Source organism: Odontesthes bonariensis, chromosome 15 (genome assembly GCF_027942865.1).
Source record: "Odontesthes bonariensis isolate fOdoBon6 chromosome 15, fOdoBon6.hap1, whole genome shotgun sequence".
Taxonomy (NCBI): Eukaryota; Metazoa; Chordata; class Actinopteri; order Atheriniformes; family Atherinopsidae; genus Odontesthes; species Odontesthes bonariensis.
Window position 1 is genome coordinate 35,809,488 of NC_134520.1, and position 14,462 is coordinate 35,823,949.

At 42.3% G+C, this 14,462-nt stretch overlaps 1 protein-coding gene across 3 annotated transcripts; it reads right to left on the bottom strand.

Moving 5' to 3' along the window:
• Positions 1-4,382: 4,382 nt before the first annotated feature.
• LOC142400844 (uncharacterized) lies at positions 4,383-13,093 on the bottom strand. Of its 3 annotated transcripts, none has more exons than XM_075486080.1 (4): positions 12,784-13,093; positions 9,053-9,208; positions 8,159-8,520; positions 4,383-5,539 (listed from the first exon to the last, which is right to left on the bottom strand). In XM_075486080.1, the coding sequence occupies exons 1-4, from the start codon at positions 12,884-12,886 to the stop codon at positions 5,177-5,179; spliced, it is 984 nt and encodes a 327-aa protein (XP_075342195.1). In that variant the 5' UTR covers positions 12,887-13,093; the 3' UTR covers positions 4,383-5,176. The 3 variants fall into 3 exon arrangements, with proteins under 3 accessions (XP_075342195.1, XP_075342194.1, XP_075342193.1); XM_075486079.1 differs by having other exon boundaries at positions 7,351-8,520; XM_075486078.1 differs by having other exon boundaries at positions 4,383-8,520.
• Between the last annotated feature and the right edge of the window lie 1,369 nt (positions 13,094-14,462).

A 14,462-nucleotide genomic window follows, 5' to 3' on the forward strand; every position in this document is an offset into this window, starting at 1 on the left:
GGGCATGCAGGAATGGAATCAGCTTCCAAAACCCATTTCACAAATTGATGGTAAATCTTTGTTTAAAAAGACCTTAAAGTACCTGTTTAATGGTAAGGGCCTTGTGGACTGATTTAGTATGTATGGAACTATCATGACTGGATTAGATGGAAGGAAACTGTGTATTTATGTTCTGAATTTCATGTAATTTGTAATGGAATTGTGAATTTTGATTAATGCACTATATAATATACTCAATGCCATGAAATTATTTTTTGTAAAGTACTTTATTTGTAATGTATTTTGATGAGGTCCCCAGGAAGAATAGCGGCAGCTTGCTGCAGCTAATGGGGCTCCTAATAAATAAACAAACAAACAAACACACAACATTTTACAAGATAACATCCTTCTGTCATACACCAAGTGTACGGTCGGGTTCAGTCTTCTGAACCTCTGGAGAAAGGGACTGAAACACCAACCTACTGACCGATAGACGACCCCTCAATCCTCTGAGGATACTTGAGTAAAAGTACTCGGTTACACTTCTGACCTGTAAATATGATTGTTTGTTTCATTTAGGCTCTGAGAAGAGCAGGGAGCTCTTGGGGGGTTTTGTGCACAACTGAGATGGACTTAAAGGAATAAAAATGAAAAATATAGCATCAAATCAATTAAACTTGTGGCCAGTTAATAGAATAGAATAGAAGTACTTTATTACTCCCAGCTGGGAAATTACTTTGCAGTTGCAGCATACAGACAAGGTTATAAATGAAATGAAATAGAATATAAAAATGCTATAAAATGTAAAAGTGCCGTAAAATATAAATGCAACTTAAAAGCAGTACCAGCTGAGATTCAGTTTGGAATGTGTATAAATATGTAGATATGTATATGTAAAATATGTACAGCAAAATTTGCAACAAATGCAGTTGTGCGAAATTGAAATGACCATAATGAACATAATTAGTGCAGAACAATGATTAACTGTTATTATACAGAGTGATGGCATGTGGCAGGAAAGATTTCCTGTATCTGTCCCTTCGACAGCGGAGCTGAAGCAGTTGAGTAGCAGAGGGAGATATAAATGGACAAACAGAGGACAACAAGACAAATAGAGAGAATAGGTCAAAGTTGGCAGGTCTAAAAGAGATGAAAACCAGATTTTAATCATCCCATCTCCCACAGCGCAGTCTCATCACATTAGAACTCATTCACTCCTTATGTCCCAAGCTTTGCTTGCTGGATAAACGTTTCCTGCTGACATTTTAGTACCACTTCTGACCTAAGTGAGTTCTAATTAGGGAATTCAATTTTACAAAAATATTTTACAAAGAAATGGCTTCTCTCCTGTGTGAATTCTCATGTGGACTTTCAGATGATTTGTGCGTCTGAATCTTTTCCCGCATATTTTACTAGGAAATGGCTGTTTCAGTCCTCAGTTAGATTCTGTTGCGTTCTTTACCCCCAGATGTCCTCGGGTGTCTGGTCTCGGTCACACCTGTCTCCTGGGAATCACCCACCCGTTGTCACTCTGCTCATCGACCCTCCCTGTACTTACAGATTCTCCATTTGCCAGATCAGTGTTGTCCCCCTTCTTGTGGTTCCCCTGTTGGGAAGCTACTCAGTTTGGGTTGTGGTGTATTCCTGCCTCAGCGGCATCTTTGGTTTCTTTTTGAACAGGTGACCTCTCACTGTCACCGCCCGTCTGTGCCTCCTCCTTCTGATAGTTTGGTGTTTGGGTCCTGAACAGGATCATTCAGACCTGTTCGACCTCTTCTTAAACAAATTATGGTATTACCTCCATTCTCTTCAAGGCCACCTTCCTTCCACCACCAGTTTGTCTTTGGATGTTACGCAGATTAATATTCCTGCCGTACTATCTGTGCACATGTTCTGATGAATATCTGGCTTCTGCTTTGCTTGATAGAACTTGCATGTTTTTGCTCCCCCCCCCCCCCAAAAAAAAAACAACCTTGGCTTCCAACATTCATTCATTCATTCATTTGAACATTTCATTTAACCGGGAATAATAACTCTTGAGATTAAATAACTCTTTTTCCTGGTGTCCTGGCCAGGAAAGTCCAACAATACACACACCTTCTACACCAACAGTAACGCGTATAAGAAGAACCGTAGAACGTTAGTTCATGTTCAGAATATTTAATGATCACAGTCAGAAAGGAGCACGATGATCAATCAGAGCATTTACAGTCAGACATATCAGAGGTGGCAACAAGATTTATTCCAAAGAAAAACCCAGTTTTATCTTCAGGTTTTCCACCACTTACTGGGTTTAATAATTATGATTACAATTAATTGAATTCCAATTGGCTTGAATTGGACTTTATTATTTAAGTGCCTTGAGATGACATTTGTTGTTTTTGGCGCTATATAAATAAAAATGAATTGAATTGAAAAGGTGTGAGGTGTACATGATGATCTGCCAGTTATTTGTTCTTCTCTCTTCTATCCACTTCAGAACAAATGAAAACCAACTCCAGGATCTGTAAGAACTGTAACTAAAAAAGCGAAGGAGTGCTGCACATGACTTTGCTTCCACAATCATCCAACCAAAACCCATCAGAGAAGGTTTGGAAAGAGTTGGACAGCAGAGTGCTTCACATATCCAGGAACTCCTGCAAGAGGTTGCAACCCAAACCAGTGAGTGTGTCACTAATAACCTGTTTGCACTGTATGGACAAACTGCAGCTATGAGCAGGTCAAAAGTAACATTATGACTTTAAGATTTATTTCCTCTTCTGTTACTCTGAACAGGCTGAACATTTAACCAACTTATTCTGGAACTTGGACCAGTAAACGTGCTCGATGGCAGATTTTGATTTGCACCCTCTGGGCAATCTGACGGCCACAGATTAATTGTGGCGTATGACAGAGAGAAACCAGGTTTTATTTGAGCTTTCTCACAAGGTCTGACATACATCAAATCATTTATTAATTGATACAAACTTTACAACCCCACCAAGAAAAAAAATGTGAAAAAAATATTTCTTTGCATTTCTTTTACCCTTGGGGGAGTCATAAGAAAAATCAATGATTTTTTTTTTTTTAACAGACCCTGTGGTTTTTAAAATATTGATCTCTACCAAACGGTTGAGATTTCACTTAATGGTTTAAGTGCATAACTTCATGAAAATACCAGGAACAGTAGATAAATTCAAATAAAATGCTAATTTATGAAGAAATAAACAACAAAAAATGTCTGGGGCACTGGATACACTTTATTTCTGTTAGTATGCCACAAAACACTGCTGGTTTTATTTCAACCAAGGAAAATATTGCTTCGAACAAGGAAATATTGCATTTCTAATTTTCCCATCTTGACTGTATCTGTGTTAAAGTGCAACAGCACAAAATTCTCACATTCAATCCACTTTTGATTATATGTAACAGAGCAAAACATTCATTTTTGCATTCAAAAAGGAAAAGAAAATACTGCAAAACAATATAAACATTTGCATTTCTCGCTTTAATATCTCAACACACCTCGTCTGTGTTGGTGCAACAGCAGTCATGTTTTATGGGACACAAGAGTCACATTTCTCATGGAACTAGTATTGCTGGTTACCATTTAAACTTTGAAAAAACATTGCAAACACAGGAAAACATTTCCAAACATATTTAAACATCACATTTTCGACCTTTTCACCTCAAAAAAAACTCATCTGTGTGGTTGTGCAACAGCACAAATGCTTTTTGTGCATTAGATCCACTTTACCTCTGGTGATATGCTGCAAAGCATTCCTGTTTTGCATTCAAACACAAGAAAACACTGCATTTGTTGCATTTCCACCTAGACACTCCCTTTGGACAATGGTTGCATCGCCCTCGCTTTTCACAGTGAACAGGCCAGTGTCCCAAGTAGTCGTAGCGCACATCTGGTTGTGGTTTTGGTCGTGAGGGTCTTGGGCTGTATCCTGTCTTCTCTGTTGGTGGAGCGCTGAAAGATGGTCGGCCAACTTTGGATGCTGACTTATTGAACTGGTTCAAACTGTGGGCGACTGCCAGGCGGAACCGTTTGAGAGACATGGGTTTCTCATTCAGGAGGCCACTGTCCCTTTTGTAGAGCAGCCAGGAATTTGCGATGCAGAGGTCAAGGATGTATCCGAACAGGGGGACATACCATCTCCTTGACTTGGCCGGGGTGTTGTACAGGTGTACAAGCATGTCGGAAAGATCGATTCCTCCCATATGCTCATTATAGGCAGGGATGAGTGATGGGCATGGGATTTTTATCTTTGCTCGGGACTCTCTGCACCACCGTTTCACTGTTGAAAAAGGCATGATCCCACAGGCATTACTTAGCAGGTTGACACATTTGTTATCGAACCATTTCACTGCAATAACCCCTTCAGCAGCCCTATAATCACAGGCTCCACGCCCCTTTTCTTCAGGTCTTTGTCTGCCATCAAGGGAGCTCCACCAGTACGGTTTGGTCGTACGGTGCCGATGCACTTGACACCCAGGGCAGTGTGCAGGTTCTGGACCAAGTTGAAACTTGTGAAGAAGTTGTCACAAAAGACAACAGACAACTGGGGCTCTATTATGGATCTGCACAGCGTTGTCACTACTTTTGCGCCCAGAAGTAGCGTTTGTTCCTGTTCACTGAGGTCAACATTGAAGAACGTGGATGCCCCTTGATAAAGCAGAAAGTCGTGGATGATGCCAGATGAACTTGCTCGACAGAATAATTTAAAGCCCCACTTGTCTGGCTTGTTGGCGATATACTGGCGGAGGGTGCCAGCCCTTGTGCCTTTATATGCTACCATGACCTCATCAACACTGTGCTTGTGAGTGGATGGTATCAGGAGACACCGCTCACGAAGCATTTCAAAAAGGGGACGGATTTTGTAAAATCGGTCCGGACTCTCATTCCACTGCTGATTATCATTGAAATGAATGTATCGGCGTAACAGCTGGAATCTCTTCCTTGGCATGATATCAGCTATCACGTTGAAACGTGATTCATGGTGCCAGTAGTCCTCCAGCGATGGGAAATTGAAAACACCCATAAAGAGAAGGATCGCTAAGAAATGCTCTATCTCTTCAGGGCTAGTCTTGATTGGATCCCCCAACTCTTGAGCAGAGTACAAATTAGTATGATGTGCGATATGTTCAATCATCTCATTAGTGAAGAGCATTTTGAAGTATCAGGGGGTTCAAATCTTGAATTTGAAACCTAGAATTCTTCAATGTCTTCATGCTTCCAGATTCTTCTTGAGCTTTTGTTTGAGCTTGGGGTGTAACTTGGGTCAGGGTTGTCATCTGGCTCCTCCAAGGAAACAGTTTTTAGGGTGTGTTTCCCTTTTCTGCTCTTCTTACGAGGTGGCTGTGTAGAAGCTCTGCTTGTTGAGGGAGCCTCCTCCTCATCCAGGGATTCAAAAGAGCTGTCTCCAGTACCATCTGCTTGTGTGGGCTGATAATCAGGATCTTCTACTTGGTCATCATCATCACTCAGATCACCATCAGATTCCTGAGGATTTTCTGGTACGAGGGCCAGAAGAGTGCGCGGCTTTGTACCATAGAAGGTTTTAGTGTCCATCTAGTAGTTGTAGAACAAGTTAAAATGAAATTCTTATTAAAAACGGTAGTAATATTAATATACCAGCCTGTGTCATTTAGTTAAAACGGAATTAGTTGCAAAAATGATGATTTTTCCACATTTATTCTAGGGGTTTACCATATTTACTAATATCAACTCAGAAAGTCACAAAAATTACTTTGTAAAATAATTATCTCAGCATATTCATGATTTATAACATTGTAATAACACTTAATGTTTCATATTTACAGCCATAGATGAAAATTAGTTTTGATTTTATAGCAAAAAAGTACATTTTAATTACATTAGCTTAATTTGCTACATTTACCATAAAGCGACAAATCAACTATTTGGTCGAGCATGTTTTTAAAAAATTATTAGACATTTAATTTAGGTTTTTAGGTGGTATCAAGTAACATAATTCTGTTTAGTAAGGTCTCTAACACTATCATATGTCAAAAAATTATTCCTACCTTTCAAAGTTTTACTAAAAAAAGTCAACATGTTGGGAAGGATTTTCGTGTTTCTGACTTCCTAGTTGGAGGGGGATGACAAAGAATACTATTTAAAGACACAGTGCCCTCTAGTGGATTTCTTTAGCGCAACGTACCTCAGCCAAGTGGTAGAGATGGCTCAACCAGGTTAAGCTAAGTTAGGCACTCATCTCATTGAGATATAGTGACCCAAAATGTGCTCAACCATATGGTTGAGCGGGCAGTTAAAGACCCATCGATCCAGAATAAAAACAAGACATTACATTGAACACACAAAAAACACATTTTAAATTATGTATAAATCTGTCTCCCACATGGAGTTAACCATTGATGTTGTATATGACAAAACCAGATATTAGACTGTCCCAAAACAATTTAGCTATACAAGACACTGAGGCTGCAAAATTTTAAAATCATCGTCTATAAAACTCTTCATCTGTTATATGTTCTGTGATAAAATGTCCAAGATATTTATTTATTACATAATTCAGGAAATGCCAGATGTTTGTTGTGCTTGGTTTTTAGGATCATGATAAAACTTATTAACAGTTTGATATGATGTTCCAAATAGAAAGGACCTGCTGAAGTCAGCACTTCTCAGACTGAAGACCAAAAGATCATCTGCATACAAACCCTGATTCACCAGTAAATGACCAATCATGCACCAGGTTTAACTTTGTGGATAGATCATCCATAAAACTGTGAATCAAATCTAAACACGACACTAGTGCCTCATTTATCATGCACCGGCAGGTAGGAAAACCAGGAATCCAGAAGTCTTATGTTAGGGAATCCATCTGAAAACCTTTGTATGGATAGCATCATTTAGAGGCATCATCAAAACATACAAAATCTGATGAGTTTTCATCTGTGTCATTGTTTACTAATTATTTAAGGGCTTTAAAGTAAACATTTAAATTATTAAACCGCTAATGCAGCGAGGGGGGGTGAATAGTTTTACTGGTGAATGATAAATTAATCTAATTTATCTAGAAATATTCTTTCAATTACTTTTGAAAGGATGCAGACAAAACCAATGAAGCTGTAATTTCCTAAACTAGGCAGTTTACCAGCTCTGTATAAATATAATAAACTAATTTGTTAGTTATTAAATGGTCTAAAGATGGTTTAAATTGAAAAGCTTTCACATTTAACTTTTAATTTTGACGTTTTTTTTAAGCTTTGCTCCCCAGATAATTTCCCCGAAGCCGACTCAGGACTGCAGCACCTCCCCTGTGTGCGTTCTTATGTGGCTCGTCAATTTTCCACTTTCAGTGAAACTTCGACCACATATTTCACAAGAATATGGCTTCTCACCTGTGTGAGTTCTCATGTGGACCATCAGAGTGCCTCTATGCCTGAATCTTTTCCCGCATGTTTTGCAGGGAAACGGCCTCTCCCCGGTGTGAGTTCTCATGTGGTACAACAAAGTGTCAGCGTGTTTGAAACTTTTCCCACATGTTTCACAGGAATAAGACCTCTGATCTGTGTGAGTTCTCATATGGACAGTCAACGTGCCACTTTGACTGAAGGTTTTACCGCATTTTTCACACGTATGTGGCTTCTCACCTGTATGAGTTCTCAAATGGCTCAACAGAGTATGACCGTGTCTGAAGCTTCTACTGCACACTTCACACGAGTAGGACTTTTCCCCCGTGTGAGTTCTCATGTGGATAGTTAAAATCCCACTTTGTCTGAAACTTTTCCCGCACACTTCACACGAATAGGATTTTTCACCCGTGTGAGTTCTCATGTGAGCAGCCAAACTGCCACTTTGAGTGAAAGTTTTCCAGCAGGTGTTGCACGAGTATGGTCTTTCACCTGTGTGAATCCTCATATGCATGGTCAGATTTGTACTTTGAGTGAAGCTTTTCCCGCATATTTTACACGAATATGACTTCTCACCAGTGTGGATTTTTAGATGAGATTTCAATGTTGATAAATGACTAAATGTTTTACCGCAAGTTTTGCAAGCATACGGCTTTTCACCCGTGTGGGCTGTTGAATGTTTCCGAAGTTCAGAATTAAACCTAAATTCCTTACCACAAAAGTCACATCTCACTGACTTTTTACACGCGTCACTATCTGACGTCGGACAATTATCTACTTTGTCAATTTGACTAACGTTTCGGGGATTTGTCTCACTCTGCTTCAGCCCTGCATTCCTCGTTGAACCGTAGTCTTCGTGGTTGCTTTCTTCTCGCCTCTCAGCCACAAGAAAGTTCTGAGAAAGAAGCTGGTTACTGTTTGGTTGCGGTTCACTCTGGTCACTTTCCTGATAGTTAGAAGTCTTCATAAAGATGTCAGTCTCCTGCTTCAGTAGGAGCTGCTCTTCATTCTGACTGGTGCAGAGTTCCTCCTGTTCCGCTTTAATTTGTGGAGGTTCTTCCTGGTCCAGCCTGGAGTTCTTCTCCTGGTTACAGGACAGCTGAGCAGCAAGAACCTCCTTCTCCTCCTCCTCCTCTTTACAGCCTGTTTGCTTGAGATCTGAAGTGGCAGAGATAGATAGATAGATAGATAGATAGATAGATGCTTTATTCATCCCAATTTGGGAAATTATTGTGTTGCAACAGCGTACAGAAAAACAAGCAAATAGAATAGAATAAAAATAGAGAGTAAACATCAGCTATATACAAATCTACAGTATGAAGAGTAGGGTAAATAATAATAATAATAATAATAATAATAATAATAATAAACATCAGTAAACTAAATAAATAAAACCGGATTTGGTTGCTAATACGATGATAAGAAAGCCCACATCTGACATAGTTTTAAGCGTTAGCAAAGCTCCACAACGTAACACTCTTTCACACTGTAGTTCCAGAGTGTTTAAACTCATCACAGACATGGTTTTCATGACAAACATTACTTTGAACTGTTCTTTTTAAGGGAATATTGTTATAGATGTTTATAAGATGTTGTTTCTGAAAGGACATTTGGACATTTAATAATGTAGCAGCAAATAAAACAGTCTGGATTTGTGAATTTGGATTTAGATGGTGGACTGTGATTCTACCCCAAATAATCTGTTCCATCTGACTGGTGCAGAGTTCGTCGTGTTCTTCTTTAACTTGTGGAGGTCCTGGTGCCTCCAGGCTGGAGTTCCTCTCATCACAGAGCTGCTGGTGAGCAAGAATCCTCTCATCATTACAGAAATGATGCTGCTGGAAGTCTGAAACGTTACAGAGCGGGAGAAGGAAACGTTACAGAGCGGGAGAAGGAAACGTTACAGAGTGGGAGAAGGAAACGTTACAGAGCGGGAGAAGGAAACGTCACAGAGCGGGAGAAGGAAACGTCACAGAGCGGGAGAAGGAAATGTCACAGAGCGGGAGAAGGAAACGTTACAGAGCGGGAGAAGGAAACGTCACAGAGTGGGAGAAGGAAACGTTACAGAGTGGGAGAAGGAAAGGTTACAGAGTGGGAGAAGGAAATGTTACAGAGTGGGAGAAGGAAACGTCACAGAGCGGGAGAAGGAAACGTTACAGAGCGGGAGAAGGAAACGTCACAGAGCGGGAGAAGGAAACGTCACAGAGCGGGAGAAGGAAACTTTACAGAGCGGGAGAAGGAAACGTTACAGAGCGGGAGAAGGAAACGTCACAGAGTGGGAGAAGGAAACGTCACAGAGTGGGAGAAGGAAACGTCACAGAGTGGGAGAAGGAAACGTCACAGAGTGGGAGAAGGAAACGTTACAGAGCGGGAGAAGGAAACGTCACAGAGCGGGAGAAGGAAACGTCACAGAGAGGGAGAAGGAAACGTCACAGAGCGGGAGAAGGAAACGTCACAGAGTGGGAGAAGGAAACGTGACAGAGCGGGAGAAGGAAACGTCACAGAGCGGGAGAAGGAAACGTTACAGAGTGGGAGAAGGAAACGTCACAGAGTGGGAGAAGGAAACGTTACAGAGTGGGAGAAGGAAACGTTACAGAGTGGGAGAAGGAAACGTGACAGAGTGGGAGAAGGAAACGTGACAGAGCGGGAGAAGGAAACGTCACAGAGCGGGAGAAGGAAACGTTACAGAGCGGGAGAAGGAAACGCCACAGAGTGGGAGAAGGAAGGAAACGTCACAGAGCGGGAGAAGGAAACGTTACAGAGCGGGAGAAGGAAACGTTACAGAGCGGGAGAAGGAAACGTCACAGAGCGGGAGAAGGAAACGTTACAGAGTGGGAGAAGGAAACGTTACAGAGAGGGAGAAGGAAACGTCACAGAGTGGGAGAAGGAAACGTCACAGAGCGGGAGAAGGAAACGTTACAGAGTGGGAGAAGGAAACGTCACAGAGTGGGAGAAGGAAACGTTACAGAGAGGGAGAAGGAAACGTCACAGAGCGGGAGAAGGAAACGTTACAGAGCGGGAGAAGGAAACGTCACAGAGTGGGAGAAGGAAACGTCATAGAGCGGGAGAAGGAAACGTTACAGAGTGGGAGAAGGAAACGTTACAGAGTGGGAGAAGGAAACGTCACAGAGCGGGAGAAGGAAACGTTACAGAGTGGGAGAAGGAAACGTTACAGAGTGGGAGAAGGAAACGTCACAGAGTGGGAGAAGGAAACGTCACAGAGCGGGAGAAGGAAACGTCACAGAACGGGAGAAGGAAACGTCACAGAGTGGGAGAAGGAAACGTCACAGAGTGGGAGAAGGAAACGTTACAGAGAGGGAGAAGGAAACGTCACAGAGCGGGAGAAGGAAACGTCACAGAGAGGGAGAAGGAAACGTCACAGAGCGGGAGAAGGAAACGTCACAGAGTGGGAGAAGGAAACGTGACAGAGCGGGAGAAGGAAACGTCACAGAGCGGGAGAAGGAAACGTTACAGAGTGGGAGAAGGAAACGTCACAGAGTGGGAGAAGGAAACGTTACAGAGTGGGAGAAGGAAACGTTACAGAGTGGGAGAAGGAAACGTGACAGAGTGGGAGAAGGAAACGTGACAGAGCGGGAGAAGGAAACGTCACAGAGCGGGAGAAGGAAACGTTACAGAGCGGGAGAAGGAAACGCCACAGAGTGGGAGAAGGAAGGAAACGTCACAGAGCGGGAGAAGGAAACGTTACAGAGCGGGAGAAGGAAACGTTACAGAGCGGGAGAAGGAAACGTCACAGAGCGGGAGAAGGAAACGTTACAGAGTGGGAGAAGGAAACGTCACAGAGAGGGAGAAGGAAACGTTACAGAGTGGGAGAAGGAAACGTCACAGAGCGGGAGAAGGAAACGTCACAGAGTGGGAGAAGGAAACGTTACAGAGAGGGAGAAGGAAACGTCACAGAGTGGGAGAAGGAAACGTCACAGAGCGGGAGAAGGAAACGTTACAGAGTGGGAGAAGGAAACGTCACAGAGTGGGAGAAGGAAACGTTACAGAGAGGGAGAAGGAAACGTCACAGAGCGGGAGAAGGAAACGTTACAGAGCGGGAGAAGGAAACGTCACAGAGTGGGAGAAGGAAACGTCATAGAGCGGGAGAAGGAAACGTTACAGAGTGGGAGAAGGAAACGTTACAGAGTGGGAGAAGGAAACGTCACAGAGCGGGAGAAGGAAACGTTACAGAGTGGGAGAAGGAAACGTTACAGAGTGGGAGAAGGAAACGTCACAGAGTGGGAGAAGGAAACGTCACAGAGCGGGAGAAGGAAACGTCACAGAACGGGAGAAGGAAACGTCACAGAGTGGGAGAAGGAAACGTCACAGAGTGGGAGAAGGAAACGTTACAGAGAGGGAGAAGGAAACGTCACAGAGCGGGAGAAGGAAACGTTACAGAGAGGGAGAAGGAAACGTCACAGAGCGGGAGAAGGAAACGTCACAGAGCGGGAGAAGGAAACGTCACAGAGTGGGAGAAGGAAACGTTACAGAGCGGGAGAAGGAAACGTCACAGAGCGGGAGAAGGAAACGTCACAGAACGGGAGAAGGAAACGTCACAGAGCGGGAGAAGGAAGGAAACGTTACAGAGCGGGAGAAGGAAACGTCACAGAGCCGGAGAAGGAAACGTTACAGGGCGGGAGAAGGAAACGTCACAGAGAGGGAGAAGGAAACGTCACAGAGCGGGAGAAGGAAACGTCACAGAGCGGGAGAAGGAAACGTTACAGAGCGGGAGAAGGAAACGTCACAGAGCGGGAGAAGGAAACGTCACAGAGCGGGAGAAGGAAACGTCACAGAGCGGGAGAAGGAAGGAAACGTTACAGAGCGGGAGAAGGAAACGTCACAGAGCCGGAGAAGGAAACGTTACAGGGCGGGAGAAGGAAACGTTACAGGGCGGGAGAAGGAAACGCCACAGAGCGGGAGAAGGAAACGTTACAGAGCGGGAGAAGGAAACGTCACAGAGCGGGAGAAGGAAACGTTACAGAGCGGGAGAAGGAAACGTCACAGAGCGGGAGAAGGAAACGTCACAGAGCGGGAGAAGGAAACGTCACAGAGCGGGAAAAGGAAACAGATTCTCTGTCCTGACTTTTATGGGATGTGTTCAACATCTGCAACCTGCAACATCTTTTATATTTAAGTGTCATCAGCTTAATTGTATATTAACAAATACAATTAATTTAATTAATACAATGAATTAAATATAGAAGATGTCGCAATCAAATCAAGTTGTTAATTTGTATGTGAAACAAACTGATCATAGGTATTTCATCCAACCACAGAAACCCAGTCTTCCAGTTAAAAGCAGATATTTGGACGGTTCCTGCACAACACGGACATATCAGCAACATTAGTCCATAAATGCAAAGCAGAGTTTTAATTCGGACTTTAAATGAAAACAAATGTGAATGAGAACACCTCAGATACCTGTGGTGATTATCTTTATTTCCGGTTTCCAGGTGACGTCCAGCAGTCTGTGGTGAGGGTCCATCGTGCTTTCAGACTCTGTTTCCTCTGACTCTGAAGACATCTTTACAGCTGAAACACTGATCTGTGATCCGAAAACAGCAGAAAACCCAGACGGTGCGGTCACTTCACTTCCCCCGGGTGTCACACCGTCAGGTTCCGGCAGAACCACTCCGGTTTTATGGCTTCATCACTGCCATTTTCCGGCTTTATCCGTCCACCACAGCCTCTCCATGACCTCACAGGTCTGTCACGCCTGCTCATCCTGGACTTTCTCTTCCTCATAGTTAAAGCGATACAATGTCAAAAAGCCCACTCTGGAGCTCCCCCTACAGGCTTGGAGGTAATGTACGGTTACACTGTCGTAAATACAACACCCTTTCATTTTCACTTTTCACGTTTGTTGACGAACCGGCGAGGAGTCAGAAGGTGCAAGCTATGTCGACCGAGAGGGCAAGAGTAATCAAATGTACCTGGGAGCGTGAGAGGGGTCTATTTGTTTTTGCGGTAGGTGTGCCAGAAAGCAAGTCGAAGTACTTCCGCTCAGCTCCCGGGCCGCTCCAGCAAAGTTACATAGCGCAGTTTTTCCAACTCAGACCCCCGAAGGGCATAGGATATCGTAATATTAAAACTCATTCTAGCCGCACAATTTTGTTCAAGCTGTTATTTTAAGGTAGAAATGTTACATAGTATTGCTTTAATGCATGACTTATTCAACTCTATCTTTTTTTATAAAATTATTATTATTAACGGTGATAACAATGAGCAGTTGTATCAACAATTATCTTCTCAGAATAACTTCTTATCTTCTATGGGAACGTAAATTCCTCTTCACCCACTCTTTATTTTAAACGTTATGTGAGCGTCTTCATCAAGTTTCAGCAGTTTTAATGGCTGATTGGTGATTATTATATTAACCCTTATACGGTCTTAACATTCTGTTTACTCTCCTTTGTCCTACGGGTCAAAAATGACCCGCCCTACCAAAGCCCCAAAATAAAGCAACTTAATTGAATTTTAAATCCAAAATCTATTTTGTATGATCAAACCACCTGTTATTTATCTATTCAACTCAACTCAATAGGCTACATTTTTATCATATATTTTTTGTTACACAATACAAAAAGACAATCACCAGTTTTCGGGATTACACTTTTTTTTTTTAACCACAAACCAACTGTCAGTTGGACCAACAGTTTTCTTGTTTTCTCAGTTTTCTTTTACATAATAAAGGTTTATTATTGCTATTATACAAATGTAAAGTAATTACTTCTGAATTAATTATATTGAAAGGGAAAAAAATAGTGAACTTTTTTCTGGTGTTTAAATGTTTTTGTAATTCACGGGTCAAAAATGACCCATAAGACAATCTTTGTACCCTAGTGGTGTACAGCCCACATGGAAACATAAACAAAAATAAAGTGTGACTTTTTCTAATGATGGGGTCCCTTTAGGAAAAGTCATAACATTTCAAGATGGAAAAAGATAGTTTAAGGTATTTTTTCTACAGCTAAACATGGTAGTGGCTCACTTTTGACCCGAAAGGCAACAGGAGGGTTAAACAAGACAACAGGAGGGTTAAGGAAAAGCAGTGTCTGCTCCTCATTCTAACCCCTGATGCCACCCACTGGGCACAAAAC